General features: G+C 42.5%; 1 protein-coding gene across 7 annotated transcripts in view; it reads right to left on the bottom strand.

The window, feature by feature from the left end:
* Window positions 1-25501, bottom strand: part of ULK4 (unc-51 like kinase 4) — a 988030-nt gene that overhangs the window by 359386 nt on the left and 603143 nt on the right. For 6 of the 7 annotated variants that reach the window (XM_073678125.1, XM_073678126.1, XM_073678128.1 and 3 more), the window contains 2 exons: window positions 20852-20944; window positions 19208-19256 (listed from right to left, as the gene is read on the bottom strand). In XM_073678125.1, the coding sequence (XP_073534226.1) occupies window positions 19208-19256; window positions 20852-20944 (142 nt within the window). Of the gene's footprint in view, window positions 1-14633; window positions 14733-19207; window positions 19257-20851; window positions 20945-25501 lie in introns of those variants that run through there. The other variant, XM_073678132.1, reaches the window with a different exon arrangement.

Genomic DNA, 25501 nt, shown 5'->3' with positions numbered 1-25501 from the left:
TTGATTGCATGCCAAGACCATACACAATAAAGGCACTGATCTACAGTCTTAAAGTCTGGTATGCAAGGGTTTGCAAATTGTATAAAATGCATAGCCACTAGTGTTGAGCCACCCCCGTAGTGTTCGGGTTCGGTTCGTCGAACACCGGGATGTTCGAGGAACTGTTCGTCGAACACCTTAGAACACCGTCGAACACCGTTAAAACCAATGGCAGGCAAACAAAAACACATAGAAACACATAGAAAACACCTGCAAAGGTGTCCAAAAGCTGACAAACTGCTCAGAAGACACTCTCTTTAAAAAAGCCGGCCGGCAAATTCAGCAGCGGCATACACCGGTACCCGACAATTTAGACAAGAAGGAATAGAGCATCACACATAGATTAGATAGATAGAAACATGTCAGTCACACATATAAGAAGCACAGTGACAGTGTTGGTTACTGCACTTGTCATTTAGTGTAAAGGATTTATCAAAAAAAATATTAGTGTTTTCATGCACTGTCTCTTTAAAAAAGCCGGCCGGCAATTCAGCATCTGTACCCGACAATTTAGAACAGAAAGAATAGAGCTTCACACATAGATTAGATAGATAGAAACATGTCAGTCACATATATAATAAGTACAGTGATAGTGTTGCTTACTGTACTTGTCATTTAGTGTAAAGGATTTATTTAAAAAAATAATAGTGTTTTCATGCACTGTCTCTTTAAAAAAGCCGGCCGGCAATTCAGCAGCGGTACCCGACAATTTAGAACAGAAAGATAGAGCATCACACATAGATTAGATAGATAGAAACATGTCAGTCACATATATATGAAGTACAGTGATAGTGTTGGTTACTGTACTTGTCATTTAGTATTAAAATAAAGGATTTATTATTAAAAAAATTGGCGTGGGGTTCCCCTTAATTTTAGGCTCTAGCGGAGGTTAAGCAGACGGCTGGGGCAGATGTTTGAAGCCTGGGAAGGGGGTAATACCCACGGAGCTTCCCAGGCTACTAATATCAGCCCCCAGCTGAATACATAGCCTTTACTAGCTAGTAAAATGGGGGACCCCCCCAAAAAAATGACGTGGGGTCCCCCCTAATTTAATAGCTAGCAAAGGCTAGGCAGACAGCTGGGGGCTGATATTAATAGCCCAGGAAGGGAGCCATGAATATTGGCCCCCTCCCAGGCTAGAAACACCAGCCGTCAGCCGCCCCAGAAATGGTGCATTCATAGGATGCGCCAATTCTGGCACTTAGCCTCGCTCTTCCACGCTGCCCTGGTGCGGTGGCAGGGGGTAATAGGGTTGGGGTTGATGTCAGCTTATAATGCCAGCTGACATCAAGCCCAGGTTAGTAATGGAGAGGCGTCTATAAGACACCCCCATTACTAACCCCATAGTCAAAGTTAAAAAAAAACACAAACACCCAGAATAAAGTCCTTTAATTGAAATAAAGACACAATCCTTTATTGTTCTAAATTAAACCATACTTACCGTCACGCCCATTCCAGCTGAAGCCAACGATCTCCTGCAATAAAAGAAAAATAATAAAGCAACCTCATCCTTACCTTTCCATGGTTCCCACGACAGCTTCAGCTCTGCTACATCGAGATGACAGGCTGGACCGCAGCAGAACGCTGCCATCCAGCCTGTCATCCCGCAGACACTGAGAAGCGCAGGCTTGCTTGCGCTGCTCAGCGTCTCTCTGTGACGACATCCAGATGAGCCGAGTTCATGTCCAATGAACTCGGCTCACCTCATGCACGTCACTGACAGCGTGGGAAAATTCTCACGCTGAAGCGCTGATTGCAGGAGAATTTTCCCACGCTGTCAGTGACGTGCAGGAGGTGAGCTGAGTTCATTGGACATGAGCTCACCTCATGCACATCACTGACAGCGTGGGAGAATTCTCCTGCACTCAGCACTTCAGCGTGAGAATTTTCCCACGCTGTCAGTGACGTGCATGAGGTGAGCCGAGTTCATTGGACATGACCTCGGCTCATCTGGATGCCGTCACAGCGAGACAGTGAGGAGCGCAAGCATGCCTGCTCTTCTCAGTGTCTGCGGGATGAGAGGCTGGATGGCAGCGTTCTGCTGCGGTCCAGCCTGTCATCTCGATGTAGCAGAGCTGAAGCTGTCGTGGGAACCATGGAAAGGTAAGGATGAGGTTGGTTTATTATTTTTCTTTTATTGCAGGAGATCGTTGGCTTCAGCTGGAATGGGTGTGATGGTAAGTATGGTTTAATTTAGAACAATAAAGAATTGTGTCTTTATTTCAATTAAAGGACTTTATTCTGGGTGTTGTGTTTTTTTTAAATACTTTACTAGAAATTCATGGCGGTCATGTCTAATACTGGCGTGACCCCATGAATTTTGGGCTTGGGGCCAGCTGATAATACCAAGCTGGCCCTAACCCCTTTATTACCCAGTGAGCCACCGCACCAGGGCCCTGGATGAGTTGGGTACAGCGCCAGAAGATGGCGCTTCTATGAACGCGCCATTTTCCGGGGTGGCTGCGGACTGCAATTTGCAGCGGGGGGGGCCCAGAAAGCTTGGGCCTCCCTGCGCTGCAGATTCCAGCCCCCAGCTGCCTAGTTGTACCTGACTGGACACAAAAATAGGGCGAAGCCCCACGTACTTTTTTTTTAATTATTTCATGAAATTCATGAAATAATTAAGAAAAAAAGGGCTTCCCTATATTGTTGTGTCCGGCCAGGTACAAATAGGCAGCTGGTGGTTGGGGGCAGCCCGTTCCTGCCTGCTGTACCTGGCTGGACACAAATATAGTGCGAAGCCCCACTTCAATTTTTTTTAATTATTTCATGAAATTCATGAAATAATTAAGAAAAAAAGGGCTTCCCTATATTGTTGTGTCCGGCCAGGTACAAATAGGCAGCTGGTGGATGGGGGCAGCCCGTTCCTGCCTGCTGTACCTGGCTGGACACAAATATAGTGCGAAGCCCCACTTCAATTTTTTTAAATTATTTCAGGAAATTCATGAAATAATTTAAAAAAAATTGACGTGGGGCTTCGCACTATATTTGTGTCCAGCCAGGTACAGCAGGCAGGAACGGGCTGCCCCCAACCACCAGCTGCCTATTTGTACCTGGCCGGATACAACAATATAGGGAAGCCCTTTTTTTCTTAATTATTTCATGAAATAATTTAAAGAAAATTGACGTGGGGCTTCGCCCTGTTTTTGTGTCCAGCCAGGTACAACTAGGCAGCTGGGGGCTGGAATCCGCAGCGCAGGGAGGCCCAAGCTTTCTGGGCCACCCCCGCTGCAAATTGCAGTCCGCAGCCACCCCGGAAAATGGCGCGTTCATAGAAGCGCCATCTTCTGGCGCTGTACCCAACTCATCCAGGGCCCTGATGCGGTGGCTCACTGGGTAATAAAGGGGTTAGGGCCAGCTTGGCATTATCAGCTGGCCCTAAGCCCGAAATTCATGGGGTCACGCCAATATTAGACATGACCACCATGAATTTCTAGTAAAGTATTTAAAAAAAACACAACACCCAAAAAAAAGTCCTTTAATTGAAATAAACACACAATTCTTTATTGTTCTAAAGTAAACCATACTTACCATCACGCCCATTCCAGCTGAAGCCAACGATCTCCTGAAATAAAAGAAAAATAATAAAGCAACATCATCCTTACCTTTCCATGGTTCCCAGGACCGGTCCAGCTCTGCTACATCGAGATGACAGGCTGGACCGCAGCAGAACGCTGCCATCCAGCCTCTCATCCCGCAGACACTGAGAAGCGCAGGCTTGCTTGCGCTCCACAGTGTCTCTCTGTGAGGGCATCCAGATGAGCCGAGTTCATGTCCAATTAACTCGGCTCACCTCATGCACGTCACTGACAGCGTGGGAAAATTCTCACGCTGAAGCGGTGAGTGCAGGAGAATTTTCCCACGCTGTCAGTGACGTGCAGGAGGTGAGCTGAGTTCATTGGACATGAGCTCACCTTATGCACGTCACTGACAGCGTGGGAGAATTCTCCTGCACTCACCGCTTCAGCGTGAGAATTTTCCCACGCTGTCAGTGACGTGCATGAGGTGAGCCGAGTTCATTGGACATGAACTCGGCTCATCTGGATGTCGTCACAGAGAGACGCTGAGCAGCGCAAGCAAGCCTGCGCTTCTCAGTGTCTGCGGGATGAGAGGCTGGATGGCAGCGTTCTGCTGCGGTCCAGCCTGTCATCTCGATGTAGCAGAGCTGAAGCTGTCGTGGGAAGCATGGAAAGGTAAGGATGAGGTTGCTTTATTATTTTTCTTTTATTGCAGGAGATCGTTGGCTTCAGCTGGAATGGGCGTGACGGTAAGTATGGTTTAATTTAGAACAATAAAGGATTGTGTCTTTATTTCAATTAAAGGACTTTATTCTGGGTGTTTGTGTTTTTTTTAACTTTGACTATGGGGTTAGTAATGGGGGTGTCTTATAGACGCCTCTCCATTACTAACCTGGGCTTGATGTCAGCTGGCATTATAAGCTGACATCAACCCCAACCCTATTACCCCCTGCCACCGCACCAGGGCAGCGTGGAAGAGCGAGGCTAAGTGCCAGAATTGGCGCATCCTATGAATGCGCCATTTCTGGGGCGGCTGACGGCTGGTGTTTCTAGCCTGGGAGGGGGCCAATATTCATGGCTCCCTTCCTGGGCTATTAATATCAGCCCCCAGCTGTCTGCCTAGCCTTTGCTAGCTATTAAATTAGGGGGGACCCCACGTCATTTTTTTTGGGGTGTCCCCCATTTTAATAGCTAGTAAAGGCTATGTATTCAGCTGGGGGCTGATATTAGTAGCCTGGGAAGCTCCGTGGGTATTACCCCCTTCCCAGGCTTCAAACATCTGCCCCAGCCGTCTGCTTAACCTCCGCTAGAGCCTAAAATTAAGGGGAACCCCACGCCAATTTTTTTAATAATAAATCCTTTATTTTAATACTAAATGACAAGTACAGTAACCAACACTATCACTGTACTTCATATATATGTGACTGACATGTTTCTATCTATCTAATCTATGTGTGAAGCTCTATTCTGTCTGTTATAAATTGTCGGGTACCGCTGCTGAATTGCCGGCCGGCTTTTTTAAAGAGACGGTGCATGAAAACACTATTATTTTTTTTGATAAATCCTTTACGCTAAATGACAAGTACAGTAAGCAACACTGTCACTGTACTTCGTATATATGTGGCTGACATGTTTCTATCTATCTAATCTATGTGTGAAGCTCTATTCTGTCTGTTATAAATTGTCGGGTACCGCTGCTGAATTGCCGGCCGGCTTTCTTAAAGAGACGGTGCATGAAAACACTATTATTTTTTTTGATAAATTCTTTACGCTAAATGACAAGTACAGTAAGCAGCACTTTCACTGTACTTCGTATATATGTGGCTGACATGTTTATATCTATCTAATCTATGTGTGAAGCTCTATTCTTTCGGTTCTAAATTGTCGGGTACAGGTGTATGCCGCTGATGAATTGCCGGCTTTTCATGTTTCACTGTGAGCACTGTTCCCATCGATTTGGGCAATCACTGTAATGCCACAACCACCATGGCTGTGACATTACAGTGAGTGGCAGACAATCCCTGCATGATTGGTGCTCTAAATAGCGCCAGACATGCAGGACACGCTTTTGGTGCACGAACAGTTATCGAACATAACCTCGAACAGCCGAATTTTTTGCAAATCGTTCGGGTTCGTCGAACAACTCGAACACCGCCCAAAACAGCTCGAATTTGAGATTGGCGAACAGTTCTAGTCGAACACCGCTCATCTCTAATAGCCACATTGACAAATAAACAAGCACACTCATCTTGATGTAATGGAAGGACCACAATATGTAATTATTCAGAGTGGAGGACAATGATCGATTGACATTCCATTTATATTTTAGAAAACTTAAGAATATACTTTCTAATGAGCAAAATCTGAAGTTCCTTCTTCAATTCACACATTTTAACAAAAGTATTCATAAAAATAAATAGATTGTGCTGAAGATTATTCTCTTTAAGAAAAATGCCGAAAGGTGCAATAAATGTTTAGAGAAAAACACAATAAATCATTTTCCCATTCTTGAAAACACATACATTAAAAACTAATAGTACAAAATTCAATATTATATATGCATTGAAATACAGTTTACAAATGATGCCTGAAAGAGCAGAAAAGTTCAGAGTTGCTAATCATTAACTTCAGATTTTAGTAGTAAAATCCATCATTTTTTATAGGACCTTTTATATATGCAATAACCTGGATTCAGCTACCTTGAAGGGCTTTCTTCAACAAACAAACTTTTACAGCGTGCATAAATTGTATTTTCTGTGTCTGTCTCCATTTTTAGATTTAAATTATTCTAGAATAATATTACAATTGAGCGACATTAATACTTTGTGCTACAAGATATCAGTAAAGTCTAGGGCACCCAGTGCCTTACTTCTTTAGCAAGGTTAAAAAAAATGTGTACAAAAGAAAGTCTCTAACATACCCTATAAGTGTAGAGATGAGCAACTGATTTGCATTTAGTGTGGTCTTCTGTGGCAGCCAGTCTTCACTTCTGCACCTGTCATCCTCGGCCTGGGTTCCAGGGTATCTCTGTTGCTGACTAAGCCTCATGATGTCACTGGCCACAGGGCCTAGTAAGAGCCAAAGTTGCCCAAGAGGCCAGGTCGAGGATGCGAGTTGCAGAGGTTAAGATGGACTGCCACAGAGGATCATACTGGTTGCTCTAGCACTTAACCAAGTCTCACACAGTGCTACCAGGACAATTTTAACACTTTAAACAAACGCAAATAAAATCTTAATTATAAAATAATTAAAAAAAACAACATATTACAGTAGCTTGCAAAAGTAATAATAATTTTTCCATTTTTATAGCGCCAACATATTTCGCAGCCCTTTACAATTTTAGGGGGGACTTGTACAGACAATAAAGACGTTACACAATAAGCATAACTCAAATATCAAAAGGGGTGAGGGCTCTGCTCGCAAGCTTCCAGTCTATGCGGAAATAGGGGAGACACGAAAGGTAAAATGTGCTTATATTGTATAATACAGCCATAATATACTAAATTGGGTATGCACATAACACTGCATGAACTGGTCGCCAGACAGTATGTGTATAGTACAGACACAGAGGGCTATTAAGTGCATGGATGGTATGAACATGATTTTGAAGAAATTTTTTGTATGGGCCAAACTAGGACAGATAAGTATGTTGAGGCTATAGGCCAGTCTAAAAAAATGGGTTTTTAGGGAACGCTTAAAACTGTGGGTATTGGAAATTAATTGAATTGTCCTGGGTAGTGAATTCCAAACAATTGGCTCAGCACGCAAGAAATCTTGGAGACAGGAATGGGAGGTTTGGGTTATGGACGATTTTAGTTTTAAGTCATTAGCAGAACGGGTAGGGTGGTAGACTGAGACGAGGGAGGAGATGTAGAGTGGTGTTGAACGGTAGAGAGCTTTGTGGGTGAGAGTGATAAGTTTAAATTGAACTGTGTATTGGATGGGCAACCAGTGCAATGACTGGCACAGGAAAGAGGCATCGGTGTAGCTTTTGGCGAGGAATATGATCCTGGATGCTGCATTCAGAATGAATTGGAGAGGGGAAAGTTTAGTAAGAGGGAGACTGATTAGTAAACATTTGCAATAGTCCAGACGAGAATGAATAAGAGCTACAGTAAGAGTTTTTGCCAAGTCAAAGGTAAGAAAAGGTCTAATTCTAGAGATGTTTTTGAGGTGTAGGTGACATGAGCGGGCGAGTGATCGGATGTGAGGAATGAAGGAAAGATCTGAATCAAAGATGACCCCAAGACAGAGGGCATGTTGCTGGGGAGTAATGATGGAAGGAAGGAAACACAAGGAGTTCAGTTTGACAGATTCCGTTTTAGATAGAAGGAGGAAATGATGTTAGAGACAGCGGAAAGACATTCGCTGGTATTTTGTAATAATGCAGGGGTGATGTCCGGAGAAGAGGTGTATAATTGGGTGTCATCAGCATAGAGATGGCACTGAAAACCAAATCTACTGATTGTTTGTCCAATAGGGGGAGTGTACAAGGAGAAAAGGAGGGGGCCTAGGACTGATCCTTGAGGAACCCCGACAGTATGGGGAAGGGGAGAGGAAGAGAATCCAGCAAAAGACACAGTGAAGGAGGTAGGAGGAGAACCAAAAGAGAACAGTGTCCTTGAGGCCAATAGAATGGAGCATAGTGAGGAAGAGCTGGTAATCCACTGTGTCGAATACTGCAGAGAGATTGAGGAGAATAAGCAGGGAGTACTGACCATTAGATTTAGCTTTAGCAGATCGTTAGAGACTTTAGTGAGGGCAGTTTCGGTAGAATGTAAAGAGTGGAAAGCAGTTTGTAAAGGGTCAAGAAGAGAATTATCTGAGAGAAAGAGGATTAGATGGGAGTGGACCAAGTGCTCCAGGAGTTTAGAGATAAAAGGAAGATTGGAGACAGGTCTGTAGTTAGCAGCGCAGTTCTGGTCAAGGGATGTTTTTTTAAGTAGTGGATCTATTCTGGCGTGTTTAAATGAGGAGGGAAAAATATCAGATGAGAGGGAAAGATTAAATATTTTAGTTAGGTGATTGGTGACAGCAGGGGAAAGAGACTGAAAGAGATGTATAGGGTCACTGGTGCAAGTAGTAGGGTGAGATGATGCAAGGAGCCTGGTCACTTCTTCTTGCCTGACTGGTTCGAAGTCAGAAAGTGACCAAGATGCAATGTAGGAGGAAGGAAAATGCATAACATTAGGAGATAGGGAGAAAATTTCCTGTCGGATATGGTCAATTTTTTCTTTGTAATAATTAGCCAGCTCGTCAGTGCTGAGGTCTGTGGTCGTGGCCTGTGCTGTTTGATTAAGGAGAAAATGATAAGTGTCAAAGAGGCGTTTAGGATTATTGGATAGTGAGGTGATGAGGTTGTTAAAGTAAGTTTGTTTGGAGGGGTTAAGGGAAGAGTTGTATGTTTTAAGCATAAATTTATAATGGATGAAATCTTCGGCCATGTTGGATTTTCTCCACAGACGATCGGCGCACCTGGAGCACTGCTGGAGAAAACGTGTTTTCAGCGTGTGCCAGGGTTGTCGCCGTCCGTGCCGAGTTGTTCTATGTGTAAGAGGTGCAGCTTCATCCAGGGCACTCTGCAATGTATCATTACAATGTTTCAGTGCAGAGTCAGGACATGAGAGGGAGGAGATCGGGGCCAACGAGGACTGCAACTTCTTCATAAATTTTTGGGTGTTAATGGCACGTATATTTCTATAAGTGCGGAAAGTGGGGCTGTCTTGAGAAAGATGACAATTCTTGACAGAGAATGAAAGAAGGTTGTGGTGTGAAAGCAGAAAAAGAGAGTTAGTAAAGTCATGTACTGAGCAGAGCCAGGCGAAGATCAGGTTAAGAGTATTACCATCTTCATGTGTAGGAGAGTTAGTAAGCTGTGAAAGGCTGAAGGAGGAAGTTAGCAATAAAAGATGAGTGGCAGAGGGGATCGCCAATGAGAATGTTAAAGTCCCCCATGATGAGAGTGGGGATGTCGCAGGATAGAAAGTTTGGAAACCAGGTGGCAAAGCGATCCAGGAACTGATGGGTGGGGCCTGCAGGGCCATACATAAATGCAACTTGCAGGAATAAGAGCTGGTAGAGTCTGACTGTGTGGGCCTTAAAAGAAGGAAAGATGAGGGAGGATAGTGGGGGGATAACCTGAAAAGTACATTTTGCTGAAAGGAGCAGACCAACACCTCCGCCTGATCTGTTGTCAGGTCTCGGGGTATGAGAGAAGTGTAGGCCACCATATGAGAGAGCAGCGGCGGCGGTGGTGTCCGACTGCTGGATCCAGGGTTCAGTGAGAGCAAGAATGTTAAGGGAGTTTGAAAGTAAAAAGTCATGGATGTAGGAGAGTTTATTACATGCTGACCGCACCTTCCAAAGGGCACAATTAAAAGAGACAGAAGGCATGCAAGGAATATTAATGAGGTTAGCAGGGTTTCTGAGTGTAGCAGGAAAGGAGTTAGTATAATTATTACAAGAAGGTCCTGGATTAGGAGAAATATCATCTGTGACTAAGAGAAGGAAAATAGAGAGAATGAGCAGATGGTTGAGTGATTTGTGAGAGCGTTCACCTCCCTTGGCATTTTTCGTGTTTTGCTACCTTACATCCTGGAATTTCACTGGTTTTTTTGTGTGTGTGTGTGTGTGTGTGTGTGTGTGTTTGCATCAGTTTATGTAAAGAACATGCCTACAACGGTGAACATTTTATTTTCTATTGTGAAACGAACAAGTAGGACAAAATAACTAAACTTCAATGTACATAACTATTCAACCCACTAAAGTCAGTACTTTGTAGAGCCTCTTTTTGAGGCAATTACAGCTGGAAGTTGCTTTGGATAAGTCTCTATGAGCTTTCCACATTTTGTCACTGGGATTTTTGACCATTCCTCGCGTGACCTGTCACATGACTAAATTACGTCACTGCAGGTCCATTTAGACCACCGCGAGATGTACAACAGACAGGACACACCGGAGAAAACACCGGGGGCCATCGGAAGGTAAGTATAATGTTTATTTTTTACTATTTTTATTCTTTTTTTTTAACTATTACTTGGTCACACTATATAAATCCATGCCGGTTGCAGGGATTTATATAGTGTGACCAAGTTGTCAAGCACTTTTCCAAGTGATGCTAAAATCGCTTGGAAAAGCGCTTGATAACCTGCATGCAGAAATGCATGCAAAAACGCTTAACAAAAGCTGCTACCTGGCAGGAAAAACGCATGTAAGATCCGCATGCGTTTTTCCTGCCAGGGACATGCGGAAAAAATCTGTAGCATTTCTGCATAGTGGGCACTTAGCCTAAGTCACTCTGGTTATCAAATCCCAGGGGTTTCCCAGGTCTTCATCCTTTAACTCCTGTACAGGGATGTGGACTTAACAGGGGCCCCTTGGCTGGGGTCACGGAATAAGCTGTTGTACAGTGGTGCAGGTTGGCAGGAGGTCAGGTAACCAGGACAGAACCAAGAGGGCAGGAAGAGTACAAAATCGGAAGACGCAAGAATAGTCAACAAAACAAGTCAAGCTCAAAAACACGAAACAAACACACTACACTGGAGTTGAACTAACAAGACTGAACCAGAGGAGCGCAAGGCTATATCTGGCAGCTTCTAGCAGTAAGCTGGAAGCTTAAGTAGTGTGATACTCTTAAATTGGCTGGAGCTGGGAGCTGATAACTCCAGTTGAACAGCACACGCACTCATACTGCCCAACTGGAAGGCACTGCAGGCCCTAGACATTCAAATCATAGTGTCTGGACAGAGGCTGCGCTGTCCAGAGCATCTGGTTCCAACGACTCTTCTATCACCAGCGCCTCCCACAAAATGAATATGGCTGTATCTGGTGATAGAAGCAGGGTCCTGCTGGAGATGTGACAGGTAAGATGCGTGAAAGCAAGAAGAAAAGTTTATCGTTTATTTTCCCTCACCACCAGGGTCACAAAAGTAGACTGTACAGGGGGAGATGGCAATAACAAACTCTTTTTCTAATATCACAATCAGCTTCCCCTTTACCATCACTGCTGTTCCACTCCAAGAATACAGAGCCTGGTATTCAAGCGGAGACAAGTGTTTAGACATGTTACATATGTCTTTGGCAGTGAAAGGGTTAGAGGTATTTTCCACATTGATGGTCATGGACATAAGTCTTGGGACATACCTTTTGAGCATTCAAATGAGGTTTTGCATTCAGCTCCATTGCCGTAGATGTAGAAAATCTAGCCCCTAGCTGTGAAGTCTACCCTTAAAAACATTTGTGAAAGAATCAGTCATTCTAAAAAGCTCCCTGAATTTGAGCATGGTACTGTAATAGGATACCACAAGTCATAGTTACATAGTTTTTAAGGTTGAAGGAAGACTAAGTCCATCTAGTTCAACCCATAGCCTAACATGTTGATCCAGAGGAAGGCTTAAAAAAACCATGTGGCAAACACTAAGCTCCACATTGGGGAAAAAAATTCCTTCCCAACTCCATATGACAATCAGACTAGTTCCCTGGATCAACGCCCTATCATGGAATCTAGTTTTTATAACCTGTAATATTATACTTTTCAAGAAAGGCATCCATGCCCTTCTTAAATTTTAGTAGTGAATCACTCATTACAACATCATGCGGCAGAGAGTTCCATAGTCTCACTGCTCTTACAGTAAAGAATCCCCGTCTGTGATTATGATTAAACCTTCTTTCCTCCAGACGTAGAAGATGCCCCCTTGTCCCCGTCTCAGGCCTCAGAGTAAAAAGATCAGTAGACAGGTCTTTGTACTGTCCCCTCATATACTTGTACATAGTAATAAGATCACCCCTAAGCCTTCTTTTCTCCACAGTAAATAACCCCAAGTGTAATAACCTGTCTTGGTATTGCAGACCCCCCAGTCCTCTAATAACCTCGGTCGCTCTTCTCTGCACCCGCTCTAGTTCAGCTATGTCTTTCTTATACACCGGAGACCAGAACTGTACACAGTATTCTAAGTGTGGTCGCACTAGTGATGCATCCCATTATTTTATTTGCCTTTGCAGCAGCTGCCTGACACTGGCCACGAAACGTGAGCTTGTCGGCCACCAATACACCCAGGTCTTTTTCAGTTACAGTTTTGCCCAGTGTTTTACAATTAAGCATATAATTATACATTTTATTTCCTCTGCCCAAGTGCATTACCTTACATTTATCACCATTAAAGCTCATTTTCCATTTATCAGCCCAAGCTTCTAGTTTACATAGATCCTCCTGTAATATAAAATTGTCCTCCTCTGTATTGGTTACCCTGCAGAGTTTAGTGTCATCTTCAAATATTGAAATATTACTCTGTATGCCCCCTACAAGGTCATTAATAAATATGTTAAAAAGAAGGAGGCCCAATACTGACCCGTGTGGTACCCCACTGTTAAATGAGACCCAGTCTGAGTGTGTTCCATTAATAACCACCCTTTGTTTCCTATCACTGAGCCAATTCTTAACCCACATACATATATTTTCCCCTATCCCCATTGTTCTCATTTTATGTATCAACCTTTTGTGTGGAACCGTACCAAAAGCTTTTGAAAAGTCCATATACACAACATCCACTGCATTTCCTTGGTCCAGTCCAGAACTTGCCTCCTCATAAAAACTGATCAGATTAGTTTGACAGGAACGGTCCCTCGTAAACCCATGTTGATATTGGGTCATGAGGTTATTCTTCTTCAGATACTCTATTATAGCATCTCTTAGGAAACCCTCCAGGATTTTGCCAACAGTAGAGGTTAATCTTACCGGCCTATAATTTCCAAGTTCAGTTTTTGTCCCCTTTTTGAATATTGGCACCACATTTGCTAAACGCCAGTCCTGTGGTACAGACCCTGTTATTATGGAATCTTTAAAGATTAAAAATAATGGTTCATGAAACTTCTTCTTTTCTAAATATTCCATGATCAACTGTGAGTGGTATTACTGAAAAGTGGGAGTAATGCAGCCACAAAGTGGTAGATCATGTAAAGTTATAGAGCGTGAATGAAAAGTGCTGAGGTGCATAAAAGTCACCAATGCTCTTCTGACTTATGAGGGGCGTTCATTAAAGATTTTCCCTGACCCACTTCCTGTGGATTGAGAGCAATGAAACTTGGCACAGTTATTAGTCCTTCCCTACATAGGTGCCACCTAGGGACACACATTTCTCCGATCTCTTTAAGCAACTGTAAACACCTTGCTTGTAGAAGTCGACAGGTTGCTCCAAAAGCCAAGTTGTGACTTCGGAAATCAGAGTCTCATCATCTGGAAAATGCTTGCCCTTAAAAAATAACTTCATTTTTGGAAAGAGAAGGAAGTCCGATGGTGCGAGGTCGGGTGAACAACGGGGATGCGGTAAAATATCAAAGCCACAGGAGCATGCTTCCATTTGGGCAACATGTGAGTTGTGAACTAGTGCATTGTCTTGCAGAAGGCGGACAACTTTGGTGAGCATGCCACGTCTTTTGGTTTTGATGGCCTCCCGCAATTTCCGCAGCAGTGAAGCATAGTATGCCTCAGTGATCATGGTACCTTTTGCTAGGAAATCCATCAACACTATTCCGTGATGGTCCCAAAATACTGTGAGAATGACCTTGCCTGCCGAGGGTTGGGCACGTGCCTTCTTTGGAGGCAGTGAGTCATGATGCTTCCATTGCATTGACTGGACTTTAGTCTCAGGATCATAGTGATGGACCCAGCTTTCATCCTGTGTGATCAGTCTGTTGAAAAAGTCCTCCTGGTTTCCATGGCACATTGTCAATAGAGCCTGAGAGCATTCGACTAGTTCCTGCTTCTAGAAAGGTGTAAGCAGCCGAGGAACCCAGCGAGCAGATACCTTATGCATGTGAAGATGTGGTCTTGGATGATTTTTTCCACGGATCCCACACTAATCTTGACATTTTGGGCTAGGTGGTGAATGGTTATGCGGCGATTTTCCAAAATAGAGACCTCCACTTGCTGGATGGTGTGTTCATCAATAGCAGAGTGGGGTCACCTTGGAATTGGAGCTGTTTGCTCCGAAGTCCGACCACATTTCAAAAGACGATGCCAGTTCTTGACTACATCATATGATGGGGAATCATCACCAGAAACCTCTTTCATCTCATCGAACGTCTCCTTTGGTGTGCGGCCTTTCAAGTAAAGGAACTTGATGACTGCTCTGTATTCCACTGGGTTCATTATTATCAAACCTCACACCACTTCACCACCTGTAAAATCAAGACCGTTATCAGTTATGATATGCAAATTCGCACGTAACCTATAGAGACTTATATCATTACACATGTGAAGTTTCAGCATCCTGTGATAAATAGAAGTGGGTCAGGGAAAATCTTTAATGAATGTCCCTCGTAATTGCAGAGTTCCAAATCTCCTCTAGAATAAACATCAGCACAAAAACTGTGTGCCGTGAAGATATGTGACTCGATGGTTGGGCATCGGATGGAATGTGTAAAGTATGAAGCCACTGGATTATGGAGCAGTGGAAAGAAGTTCTGTGTGTGACGAATCACGCGTGTCTACTCGTCTGATGGACAAGTCTAGGTTTGGCAAATGCCAGTAAAATGTTACCGGCTTTATTGCATTGTTCTTCCTGTAATGTTTAGTTGAGGAGAGGTACTGACTGGTATGGGGTTGTTTCTCAGGGTTTGGTTTATTTCCCTTAGTTCCAGTGAAGGAAAATGTTTATGCTTCAGTATACCAAGACATTTTGGATAATTTTATGCTTCTGAATACGTGAGAACATTTTGCAAAAGCCCTTTTCTGTTCCAGCATAATTGTGACCCATTGCACAGACCAATGGCATTGTTGGGTGAGTTTGGTGTGCTCCTTTAAATATAATGTGTAGGTGTCCCAAGAGTTTTGTGTTACGGTATCACAGTGTATGTGTTATCAGGGGGCACCCATCAGAGGGAGGAAGCCATGGATCTTAGTGCAGTACTGTTATCAATAAAACGCTACTCTCATCCATGTGGCTATGTTGGGTATTGCAACATATCCATATTTACTTGGACAGTCCCCTACAGATCACACATTGGCATAATCTATGGATAAGCCATTAAAATAAATCACGCTGTGAATATTGCCCCTAAAGTCTAGGACGGCATAAACATGCTTCAATGGCCATATCAGGGTTGGAAGAAAATGCTTACTGTGTCGAACGTTCTTCTTCAAATCCTTTATCATCTCCACCATACAAAGCATGATAGAATAAAGCAATAATATGACAAATAGAGTAGGAATTTTCTTATGGATAAACATTACAATAGATGGTAACCCAGTAAAAAAAAGTATTTTCCAGTCACAGTATATCCAGAAATTTAAAGCTTAATAGCCTTAATTTCTTAGACAAGCAACATCATTCTAGCTAACTGTTTTTTATAGCTTACATTTAAAGTATTTATTTCACAAAAGTGCTGCTATTAATTCTGGAGAAATGTTCCTGCCTTAAAATAAAAAGAATATAAGCACTGTCATATAAATCCGGGGTTTAGTGGATTTTAAGGCAATGTTCCATTTCCAAAGTTTTCTTATTTTATGTACAGGTAAAGCAAATGTCACTTTTCCAGTGTTTACGTCTGAATCTCTGTCTTACTCTGGGTGGTTTATCACCATAACTATAGGTCATAAATTAATTTTCTCCCATAACTGCACAAAACACACAGATGTTTTATTATACAGGTTATTTCACATTCAGGTAGAGCAGGCAGCATTATCTCCATCCTATGCATGAATACCTTCAGTAATTACAGTATTAAAGCTGCTACAGGTATAATCCTGCTTTACGAAAAGCTCTTTCCTAAAACCATGTCTGTATCTCTAGTGTCACTTCCCAAGGGCAGAGAACTGTTAAATTCCTCTGTAAAGTTACTCTGATGTTCATTGATTTACAGCTTTATGTAATGGGACCGGTAAAATGTATTATACCGGTATTTCTCAAAACACAGGTGTATATATATACAGTACAGACCAAAAGTTTGGACACACCTTCTCATTTAAAGATTTTTCTGTATTTTCATGACTATGAAAATTGTACATCCACACTGAAGGCATCAAAACTATGAATTAACACATGTGGAATTATATACTTAACAAAAAAGTGTGAAACAACTGAAAATATGTCTTATATTCTAGGTTCTTCAAAGTAGCCACCTTTTGCTTTGATGACTGCTTTGCACACTCTTGGCATTCTCTTGATGAGCTTCAAGAGGCAGTCACCGGAAATGGTCTTCCAACAATCTTGAAGGGGTTCCCAGAGATGCTTAGCACTTGTTGGCCCTTTTGCCTTCACTCTGTGGTCCAGCTCACCCCAAACCATCTCGATTGGGATCAGGTCTAGTGACTGTGGAGGCCAGGTCATCTGGCGTAGCACCCCATCACTCTCCTTCTTGGTCAAATAGCCCTTACACAGCCTGGAGGTGTGTTTGGGGTCATTGTCCTGTTGAAAAATAAATGATGGTCCAACTAAACGCAAACCGGATGGAATAGAATGCCGCTGCAAGATGCTGTGGTAGCCATGCTGGTTCAGTATGCCTTCAATTTTGAATAAATCCCCAACAGTGTCATCAACAAAGCACCGCCACACCATCACCCCTCCTCCTCCATGCTTCACACTGGAAACCAGGCATGTAGAGTCCATCCGTTCACCTTTTCTGCGTCGCACAAAGACACGGTGGTTGGAACCAAAGATCTCAAATTTGGACTCGTCAGACCAAAGCACAGATTTCCACTGGTCTAATGTCCATTCCTTGTGTTCTTTAGCCCAAACAAGTCTCTTCTGCTTGTTGCCTGTCCTTAGCAGTGGTTTCCTAGAAGCTATTTTACCATGAAGGCCTGCTGCACAAAGTCTCCTCTTAACAGTTGTTGAAGAGATGTGTCTGCTGCTAGAACTCTGTGTGGCATTGACCTGGTCTCTAATCTGAGCTGCTGTTAACCTGTGATTTCTGAGGCTGGTGACTCGGATAAACTTATCCTCAGAAGCAGAGGTAACTCTTGGTCTTCCTTTCCTGGGGCGGTCCTCATGTGAGCCAGTTTCTTTGCAGCGCTTCATGGTTTTTGCAACTGCACTTGGGGACACTTTCAAAGTTTGCCCAATTTTTCGAACTGACTGACCTTCATTTCTTAAAGTAATGATGGCCACTTGTTTTTCTTTCCATAATACAAATTCTAACAGTCTATTCAGTAGGACTATCAAGCTGTGTATCCACCAGACTTCTGCACAACACAACTGATGGTCCCAACCCCATTTATAAGGCAAGAAATCCCACTTATTAAACCTGACAGGGCACACCTGTGAAGTAAAAACCATTTCCGGTGACTACCTCTTGAAGCTCATCAAGAGAATGCCAAGAGTGTGCAAAGCAGTCATCAAAGCAAAAGGTGGCTACTTTGAAGAACCTAGAATATAAGACATATTTTCAGTTGTTTCACACGTTTTTGTTAAGTATATAATTCCACATGTGTTAATTCATAGTTTTGATGCCTTCAGTGTAAATGTACAATTTTCATAGTCATGAAAATAGAGAAAAATCTTTAAATGAGAAGGTGTGTCCAAACTTTTGGTCTGTACTGTATATATTTATTTATACATTACAATACAAAACTTGAAGGGTTATCTAGCTAAAACTAGCTATGGTGGTACTCCCAGTCTTTGTTTATTACTGAAAAGAAACAAAACAAAGCGGACATGCCATTGTTGCAACCTGGGCAACTGCACAGGGGCGTAAGAGTTAAAGGTACCCACTTCCAACTACTGCTAATCAACTTGATACAGCTGCAGCCAATCAGTGGCCGCCATGTTCACATGAATACTACTGGCATCATACTGCAGCATTGCGTGGTGGTATCAGCACATAAAACCGCAGCCAAGTGGGATAGCTAGTAAACAAAGACTGAGAGCTCCACTGTAGTGTCAGCTCTGGATGACTGGAGGAAAAGAAGTGAGTACTATTTATTTTTATCACAATCCCATTTTTTTCTTTTATTTAGAAATTGGATATCCTGTAATAAGCGTGAAGGCATCGTTGAATTCAGCACAAATAACAATTAATTGTTTTAATAGAAGAGATGTAATATTTAAAATTCTTACCATACCAGTCGCTTTTGGCTTAAAGGGTGCCCATCACTCATTTGGGGCCGCCTCTTCATTTAATAAAAGAGTGGGCAGCCACAGGTTTGTTACTTTTCTAAATAAAAGTTATTATAAAAAAATACTCATAATTATCTCTATTACCTCCCAAAAGAACCTGACTTTCTAGCAAAAATTGGGCCCGAATTTCTTGATTGTGGTATCCCGGCATGCAGAGCAAGATCCCACAACCATCTTTGGTCCCTTAGCCTGTCTGACCTTGTTTTTGTCTGACAATCTGTTATGTCTGATATTCCACTGACTACAGTTTTGTCTTATGATTCTGTCCTAGTCTTGTCTAGGGATGCAAGGGTCAAGGCTGGGGTTCTTTTAGGTTCTGCCAGACGAAGTGGCTAGAGTCAAATTGGTCCACGGTAGTCTTCTAGAGCTGATGCCCTTTGACAGACTTTAAACCTCTGGTACTATGCATAATGTGCTCTATACAAGGAGCTATTTAACACCCAAATCTAAACCTCTGTGGTTACATAGGGTCCCCTACCTATCAGTAAGAAACTGATTAATAACAGTCTAAATCCATAAAATTAAACTTATTCTTACCAAAATGACTTGGAAAAGAACAGGAACAAGGTTGCTCTCTTCAATGTCCCTTTCAGAAATGAAACAACAACAAAAAGAAATTACTGCACTATACTGTGTAAGTATAATTACAGCTTCTCAGTTCAGGCAAGGCCAGGCAATTTCTATTCACACTCCATAAGGGAAAATCTACCAAAACAATTAATCACAGAGTAGAACATTTATATTTTGCATCTAGGACTTCTGCAGGTCAATGCATTTTCATTACAAGAGAAACAAAGTTTACATTTACTATAAAGTTCATTATGGATTTTTGCTTAGTTTTTAAAGGGAATGTGTCACCCCCCCTGGGCGATAGAAAAGTAAATCTATACATACCTGTATGGCCCATGGTAGAGGTCTGATTGCAGAGAAATCTGGTTTTATAAAGTCTGTTTTCCAGAGGCTTGGCGTCCAGGGGATGCAAAGCAAACCCCTACTATCTGCTTACTATTCCCCTAAATTGCCGCCTATGTGTTAAATTACCATATTCCCCCCATCCCCTGCACGTCACAGGGCCCTGTGACGTGCCCTGCTCTGCCTTTCCTCCCGCGCATGCGCAAAGCGCCGCTCCCTTGGAGCGCGCCTTGTTTCCCTCCGGCCCCATTTGGCTGCATACTGCGCTGCAGCTTTGTATTGCACAAGCGACAGTGAGTCACTGAGACTTTCGCTCCGCTGGCAGTACACAGTCAAACGGGGCAGGAAGGAAACAAAGCGCGCTCCATGGGAGCGGCGCATTGCGCATGCGCAGGAGGGGAGGCAGAGCAGGGAACGTCACAGGGCCCTGCAACGTGCAGGGGAGGGGGGGAATATGGTAATTTAGCACAGAGGCGGCGATTTAGGGGAATAGTAAGCAGATAGGAGGGGTTTGCTTAGCGTCCTCAAGACGCCAAATCTCTGGAAAACAGACTTTATAAAACCAGATTTCTCTGCAATCAGACCTCTACCATGGGCCATACAGGTATGTATAGATTTAGTTTTCTATCATCTGTATACCCATAGTAGAGGTCTGATATCGCCCAGGGAGTGACACATTCCCTTTAACAGTATAGAAAAAACAGCAACATGACAAATCTGAATGTGAATGAAAAAACTTTTTTGCAAAGTAGCAGTGGATTTTTAAGAAAATCTACAAAAAAAGACAAATTAGTAAGGTAGATGGTGCAGGGTCTCAGAAAAGTGAGTTCTGGAATATAATTGGATCTTACATGCAAGCAAAACACTGGGCAGATGCATAAGTTTCCATCTCTCCATTGTTACTTCAGCATTTTCTATACTACACTGGGTGGGCAATGCTACATACATAATGCTCCTCCTGACAGCACTCAGGAATAGCACTCAGTTATCTTTCTTTATCAAACTGCAGAGGGTAGCAGTGCTGGGAGTACTTTAACAATGTACCCTACTAGCATTACAGTCATATAAATAAGTGTAGAAAATTATGATAAAATTGGACAAGTGTTAAGGAGTCCCCTACATAGGAATGAATGAGATGATCAAAACAAATCAGCTGTTGAAAAGGTTCCCTATCACTGTGATTTGTGCAGTGTGTCTGTACTGTGAAAGAATCAGGTTTGCAAAAAAACAAGGTAGAAACCAATACCTCTTATCTATATGCACACTTACCTGATTAAAAGTGGACTGTACTCAGTCAAAGCCACCAACAACTTTAATGCATACACTGGCACAGGGTCAGGCTCCAAAATGATTCTGTCATACCTACAAGAATGGAAATAATCAGCCTCTTTCCAGTTACATTTCTTCAATATGTGAAAAATAAAACTTGTCACTACTAACTTTATGATTTCTACATATATCGGATGAGAAACCGCATGTATTACATACTTTTGATAACTCTCATGAAAACACACAAGAACTGAAGAAAACTTCAGAGCAGAGACTTGTTGGAAACTTTCAGATATTCAGTATCCATATAATAGACACTGGCCAATTATAAGTAGAGCAGATGCTTGGGTCCTTCAATATCCTGTAAATGGCTTTTATACATTGGGGTTGTAAAGCGCTCAGCTATCTTCGTCAGTCCTTTATACAATGAATAGATTGACAGTTACTTTGCGTGGCCACCATTGCATTTAAACTTGGAACTTCGGACTCCCCTTCTCATGACTAGCAGTGGTCACAGTGATACAACCCCCACCGATCAGACACTTTATCAACAGGATAGGTAATAAACTACAACTGTTGTGCTTGTTCACAAATGTGATGTGGGTTTTGTATATATTGAAAATCACATTGAATTACCATATCAAGGACTCCTAAAATAGTAAATGTGAGGAGATGACCACAGACTTTTCCCAGCAACACCGGTACGTCGATCTTATTGTTGTATTTATTGGAGATTTGCTTGCTCGTCAGTTAGGGGTGCACGGTCCTCTCCTCTCCTGGAGAGTGTTCAGCTTCAAGAGTCGGTATTTCCATTCAGTGACAGTAAGCAGAGGAGGACATGGGGGCTGGATCTCATGTATACATAAGGCTTACATTAGCATTTCTATCCTGCATCTGGTGGGGGCATGTGTGTCTTTGTTTCTCTCTTCAGAGGGCATCTGTAGTGCACAGCCCTGTGGACAGGCTGGAGACTGAGCTTCTGGAATACTCTTCATTCTTTGAGCTAAAAGCAAACATTTAAGGGGGAGGGTGTGAACACTTCTGGCCATCCAAGGGAATAATCCCAGAAGAGGGAGAACAATAAGCCACATGTTTAGTGAGGCAGTTGGTGCAGTGACGTCGAGGGGAGAGGATCTTTTGCTGAGGTCCTGATGTCCAGGTATGAATGACCTATGGAGATTGGAGATCAGTTGATTGCTGGAGCTGGTTACACGTGCTATGCTTGTGGGATCTGTGGTCTGGATTTGAGTAACTATCCTAAGGACTGTTGTTGTTGGCTGGAGGGGGATACACGTGCTGCGGTCGGGATATCAGGCGTCTGGAGGAACATAAGCTGTGACTGCAGACTATACCGGCGGGAGAAACCAAAAGCTGTGGGCCAATCAAAATTTGGGAGACAGTGGGTATCACCGGGTACGAGGGCAGTGGAACTATCGATCTCGGGTTAGGATCTTGTGGACTGGGGACATTGTATTGTGACCATCTTCCCGGAATTGCTGCAAGACCATGGCCGTGAGGAATAAAAAATAGTTGTATTGTTAACCTGCCTAGGTGATTTTTACAACCCACAACATCAAATCTTCACAGTAAAATATATCCTTTTCTATGTTTAACATGTCACAACACGGAGTATTAATGTTTCCAAAGAAAGGTGTTATTATGGTGGACAAGAAATTAGACTGAAAACTATAATTGGGGTGCCTGCATTCAAAGGATTTTGAATGAAGGGAAGAGTAATGCTGTTACGTAGGGTTGCAGGTATATAAGTTTTAGGTTAGAACAGGTAATCAAAATGGCAGTAACATTTTTAACCACCAAGGAACCTTTGCCTTCATTATTAAATGATAATGTGATTAAATATCCATGACTGACTGACAGCGCATTATAATGGAATATAGAGAATTTCTCCACAGCATATATAAAGTTCTTTCTGCAGGACTCTGTGCTCAGCTTTAATGCAGAAAACGAACAATAAAGTCTACTAAAAGTAATACAAAATATTATAATTCAATTTTTCATTTTCAAACTGATTTGCCAAGGCTTTCCACGTTGCTCCTCGTCTCCTTTGTTAATTATCTTATTGTAATTTTATTGCAATTTCAACAAGGTCAGAGACTGAAAAATTTGGTTGTATGACATAAAAAATAAACCATTGTACTTAAACACAAAGTTCTGTGCACACTGCAGATATCTATGAAAAGAACAAATATATGGGTTGTGTTATGCATGAGTAAACAAGCAGCGGGTTACAGTAATTCAAAGCAAAAGCAATTTCTATAGCCTTCAGAATAAAGTACAATTTATTAAAACTGCGCACCCATAATATGGAGATTAGTAAATATTTTACATGAAGTTAAAAATGCTGAAATAAGGAACAAAAGGCTCTGCTAGCGCCTCTCAAAGGGCTATTTTTGTCCGATAACTCTTAGAAAGAAATGTTACATGTAGCTGTGGATAGCGGAGAGAAGAAAACAGAGGCAACTATGATAATATAAGAAATAATAATATTGTATATCACTGAAAAAGGGGGTAACCTCTATTATACAAAGTGAGGTTCCTGCTTAACGTCTAACCTTCAGAATGGAATCCAAAAGTTGGGAGATTATTATTAACTAGATGGTGGCCCGATTCTAACGCATCGGGTATTCTAGAATATGTATGTAGTTTATTCTGTCATCCTCATTGGCGTATTTTCGCTTACGACCCATTGGAAGACAGGAAGAGTAAATCGTGATAGCGTACAGTAAAGAAGTATCTGCTCAGCGCGCTGTGACTGACAGAACGTGTTCAGTAAAAGTGAGTGAACTAGGTGGCACTGTGACTGACAGAACGTGTTCAGTAAATGTGACTGACCTACGTGGCACTGTGACTGACAGAACGTGTTCAATAAACGTGAGTGAACTACGTGGCACTGTGACTGACAGAACGTGTTCAGTAAATGTGACTGAACTACGTGGCACTGTGACTGACAGAACTTGTCCAGTAAACGCGACTGAACTACGTGGCACTGTGACTGACAGAACGTGTTCAGTAAATGTGAGTGAACTATGTGGCACTGTGACTGACAGAACGTGTTCAGTAAACATGAGTGAACTACGTGGCACTGTGACTGACAGAACTTGTCCAGTAAACGTGACTGAACTACGTGGCACTGTGACTGACAGAACTTGTCCAGTAAACGTGACTGACCTACGTGGCACTGTGACTGACAGAACTTGTTCAGTAAACGTGACTGACCTACGTGGCACTGTGACTGACAGAACTTGTCCAGTAAACGTGACTGAACTACGTGGCACTGTGACTGACAGAACTTGTCCAGTAAACGTGACTGAACTACGTGGCACTGTGACTGACAGAACTTGTTCAGTAAACGTGACTGACCTACGTGGCACTGTGACTAACAGAACTTGTCCAGTAAACGTGACCGGACTACGTGGCACTGTGACTGACAGAACGTGTTCAGTAAACGTGACTGACCTACGTGGCACTGTGACTGACAGAACTTGTTCAGTAAACGTGACTGACCTACGTGGCACTGTGACTGACAGAACTTGTCCAGAAAACGTGACTGAACTACGTGGCACTGTGACTGGCAGAACTTGTTCAGTAAATGTGAGTGAACTACGTTGCGCTGTGACTGGGGGTTAAGTTCCGTGCCACTATCTCTGAATCGGCGAAGCGGAGTTTAACCCCTTTACAACCCAAGGTGGTTTGCACATTAATGACCAGGCCAATTTTTACAATTCTGACCACTGTCACTTTATGAGGTAATTACTCTGGAAAGCTTCAACGGATTCCCCTGATTCTGAGAATGTTTTTTCGTGACATATTGTACTTCATGATTGTGGTAAAATTTCTTTGATATCACTTGTGTTTATTTGTGAAAAAAATGGAAATTTGGTGAAAATTTAGAAAATTTAGCAATTTTCAAAATTTTAATTTTTATGCCCTTAAATCAGAGAGATATGTCACACAAAATAGTTAATAAATAACATTTCCCACATGTCTACTTTACATAAGCACAATTTTGGAACCAAAATTTTTTTTATTAGGGAGCTAAAAGGGTTAAAAGTTGACCAGCGATTTCTCATTTTAACAACAAAATTTACAAAACCATTTCTTTAGGGACCACATCATATTTGAAGTCACTTTGAGGAGTCTTTATGACAGAAAATACCCAAAAGCGACACCATTCTAAAAACTGCACCCCTCAAGGTGCTCAAAACCACATTCAAGAACTTTATTAACCCTTCAGGTGCTTCACATGAATTTTTGGAATGTGGAAGAAAAAAATGAACATTTAACTTTTTTCACAAAAATTTTACTTTAGACCCAATTTTTTTTATTTTCGCAGGGGTAACAGGAAAAAATGGACCCCAAAATTTGTTGTACAATTTCCCCTGGGCACGCAGATACCCCATATGTGGGGAAAAACCACTGTTTGGGCGCACGACAGGGTTCGGAAGGGAAGGAGCGCCATATGACTTTTTGAATGTAAAATTTGCTTGAATAATTAGCGAACGCCATATTGCATTTGGGGAGCCCCTGATGTGCCTAAACAGTGGAAACCCCCCACAAGTGTCACCATTTTCGAAACTAGACCCCTCAGGGAACTTATCTAGATGTGTGGTGAGCACCTTGAACCCCCAG

Source organism: Phyllobates terribilis, unplaced genomic scaffold, assembly GCF_046119375.1.
Source record: "Phyllobates terribilis strain yellow unplaced genomic scaffold, ASM4611937v1 Scaffold_4__5_contigs__length_816908805, whole genome shotgun sequence".
NCBI classification, from domain to species: Eukaryota; Metazoa; Chordata; class Amphibia; order Anura; family Dendrobatidae; genus Phyllobates; species Phyllobates terribilis.
The sequence above is the reverse complement of the archived record's forward strand: the minus strand, read 5'-3'. Positions and strand labels throughout refer to the sequence as shown.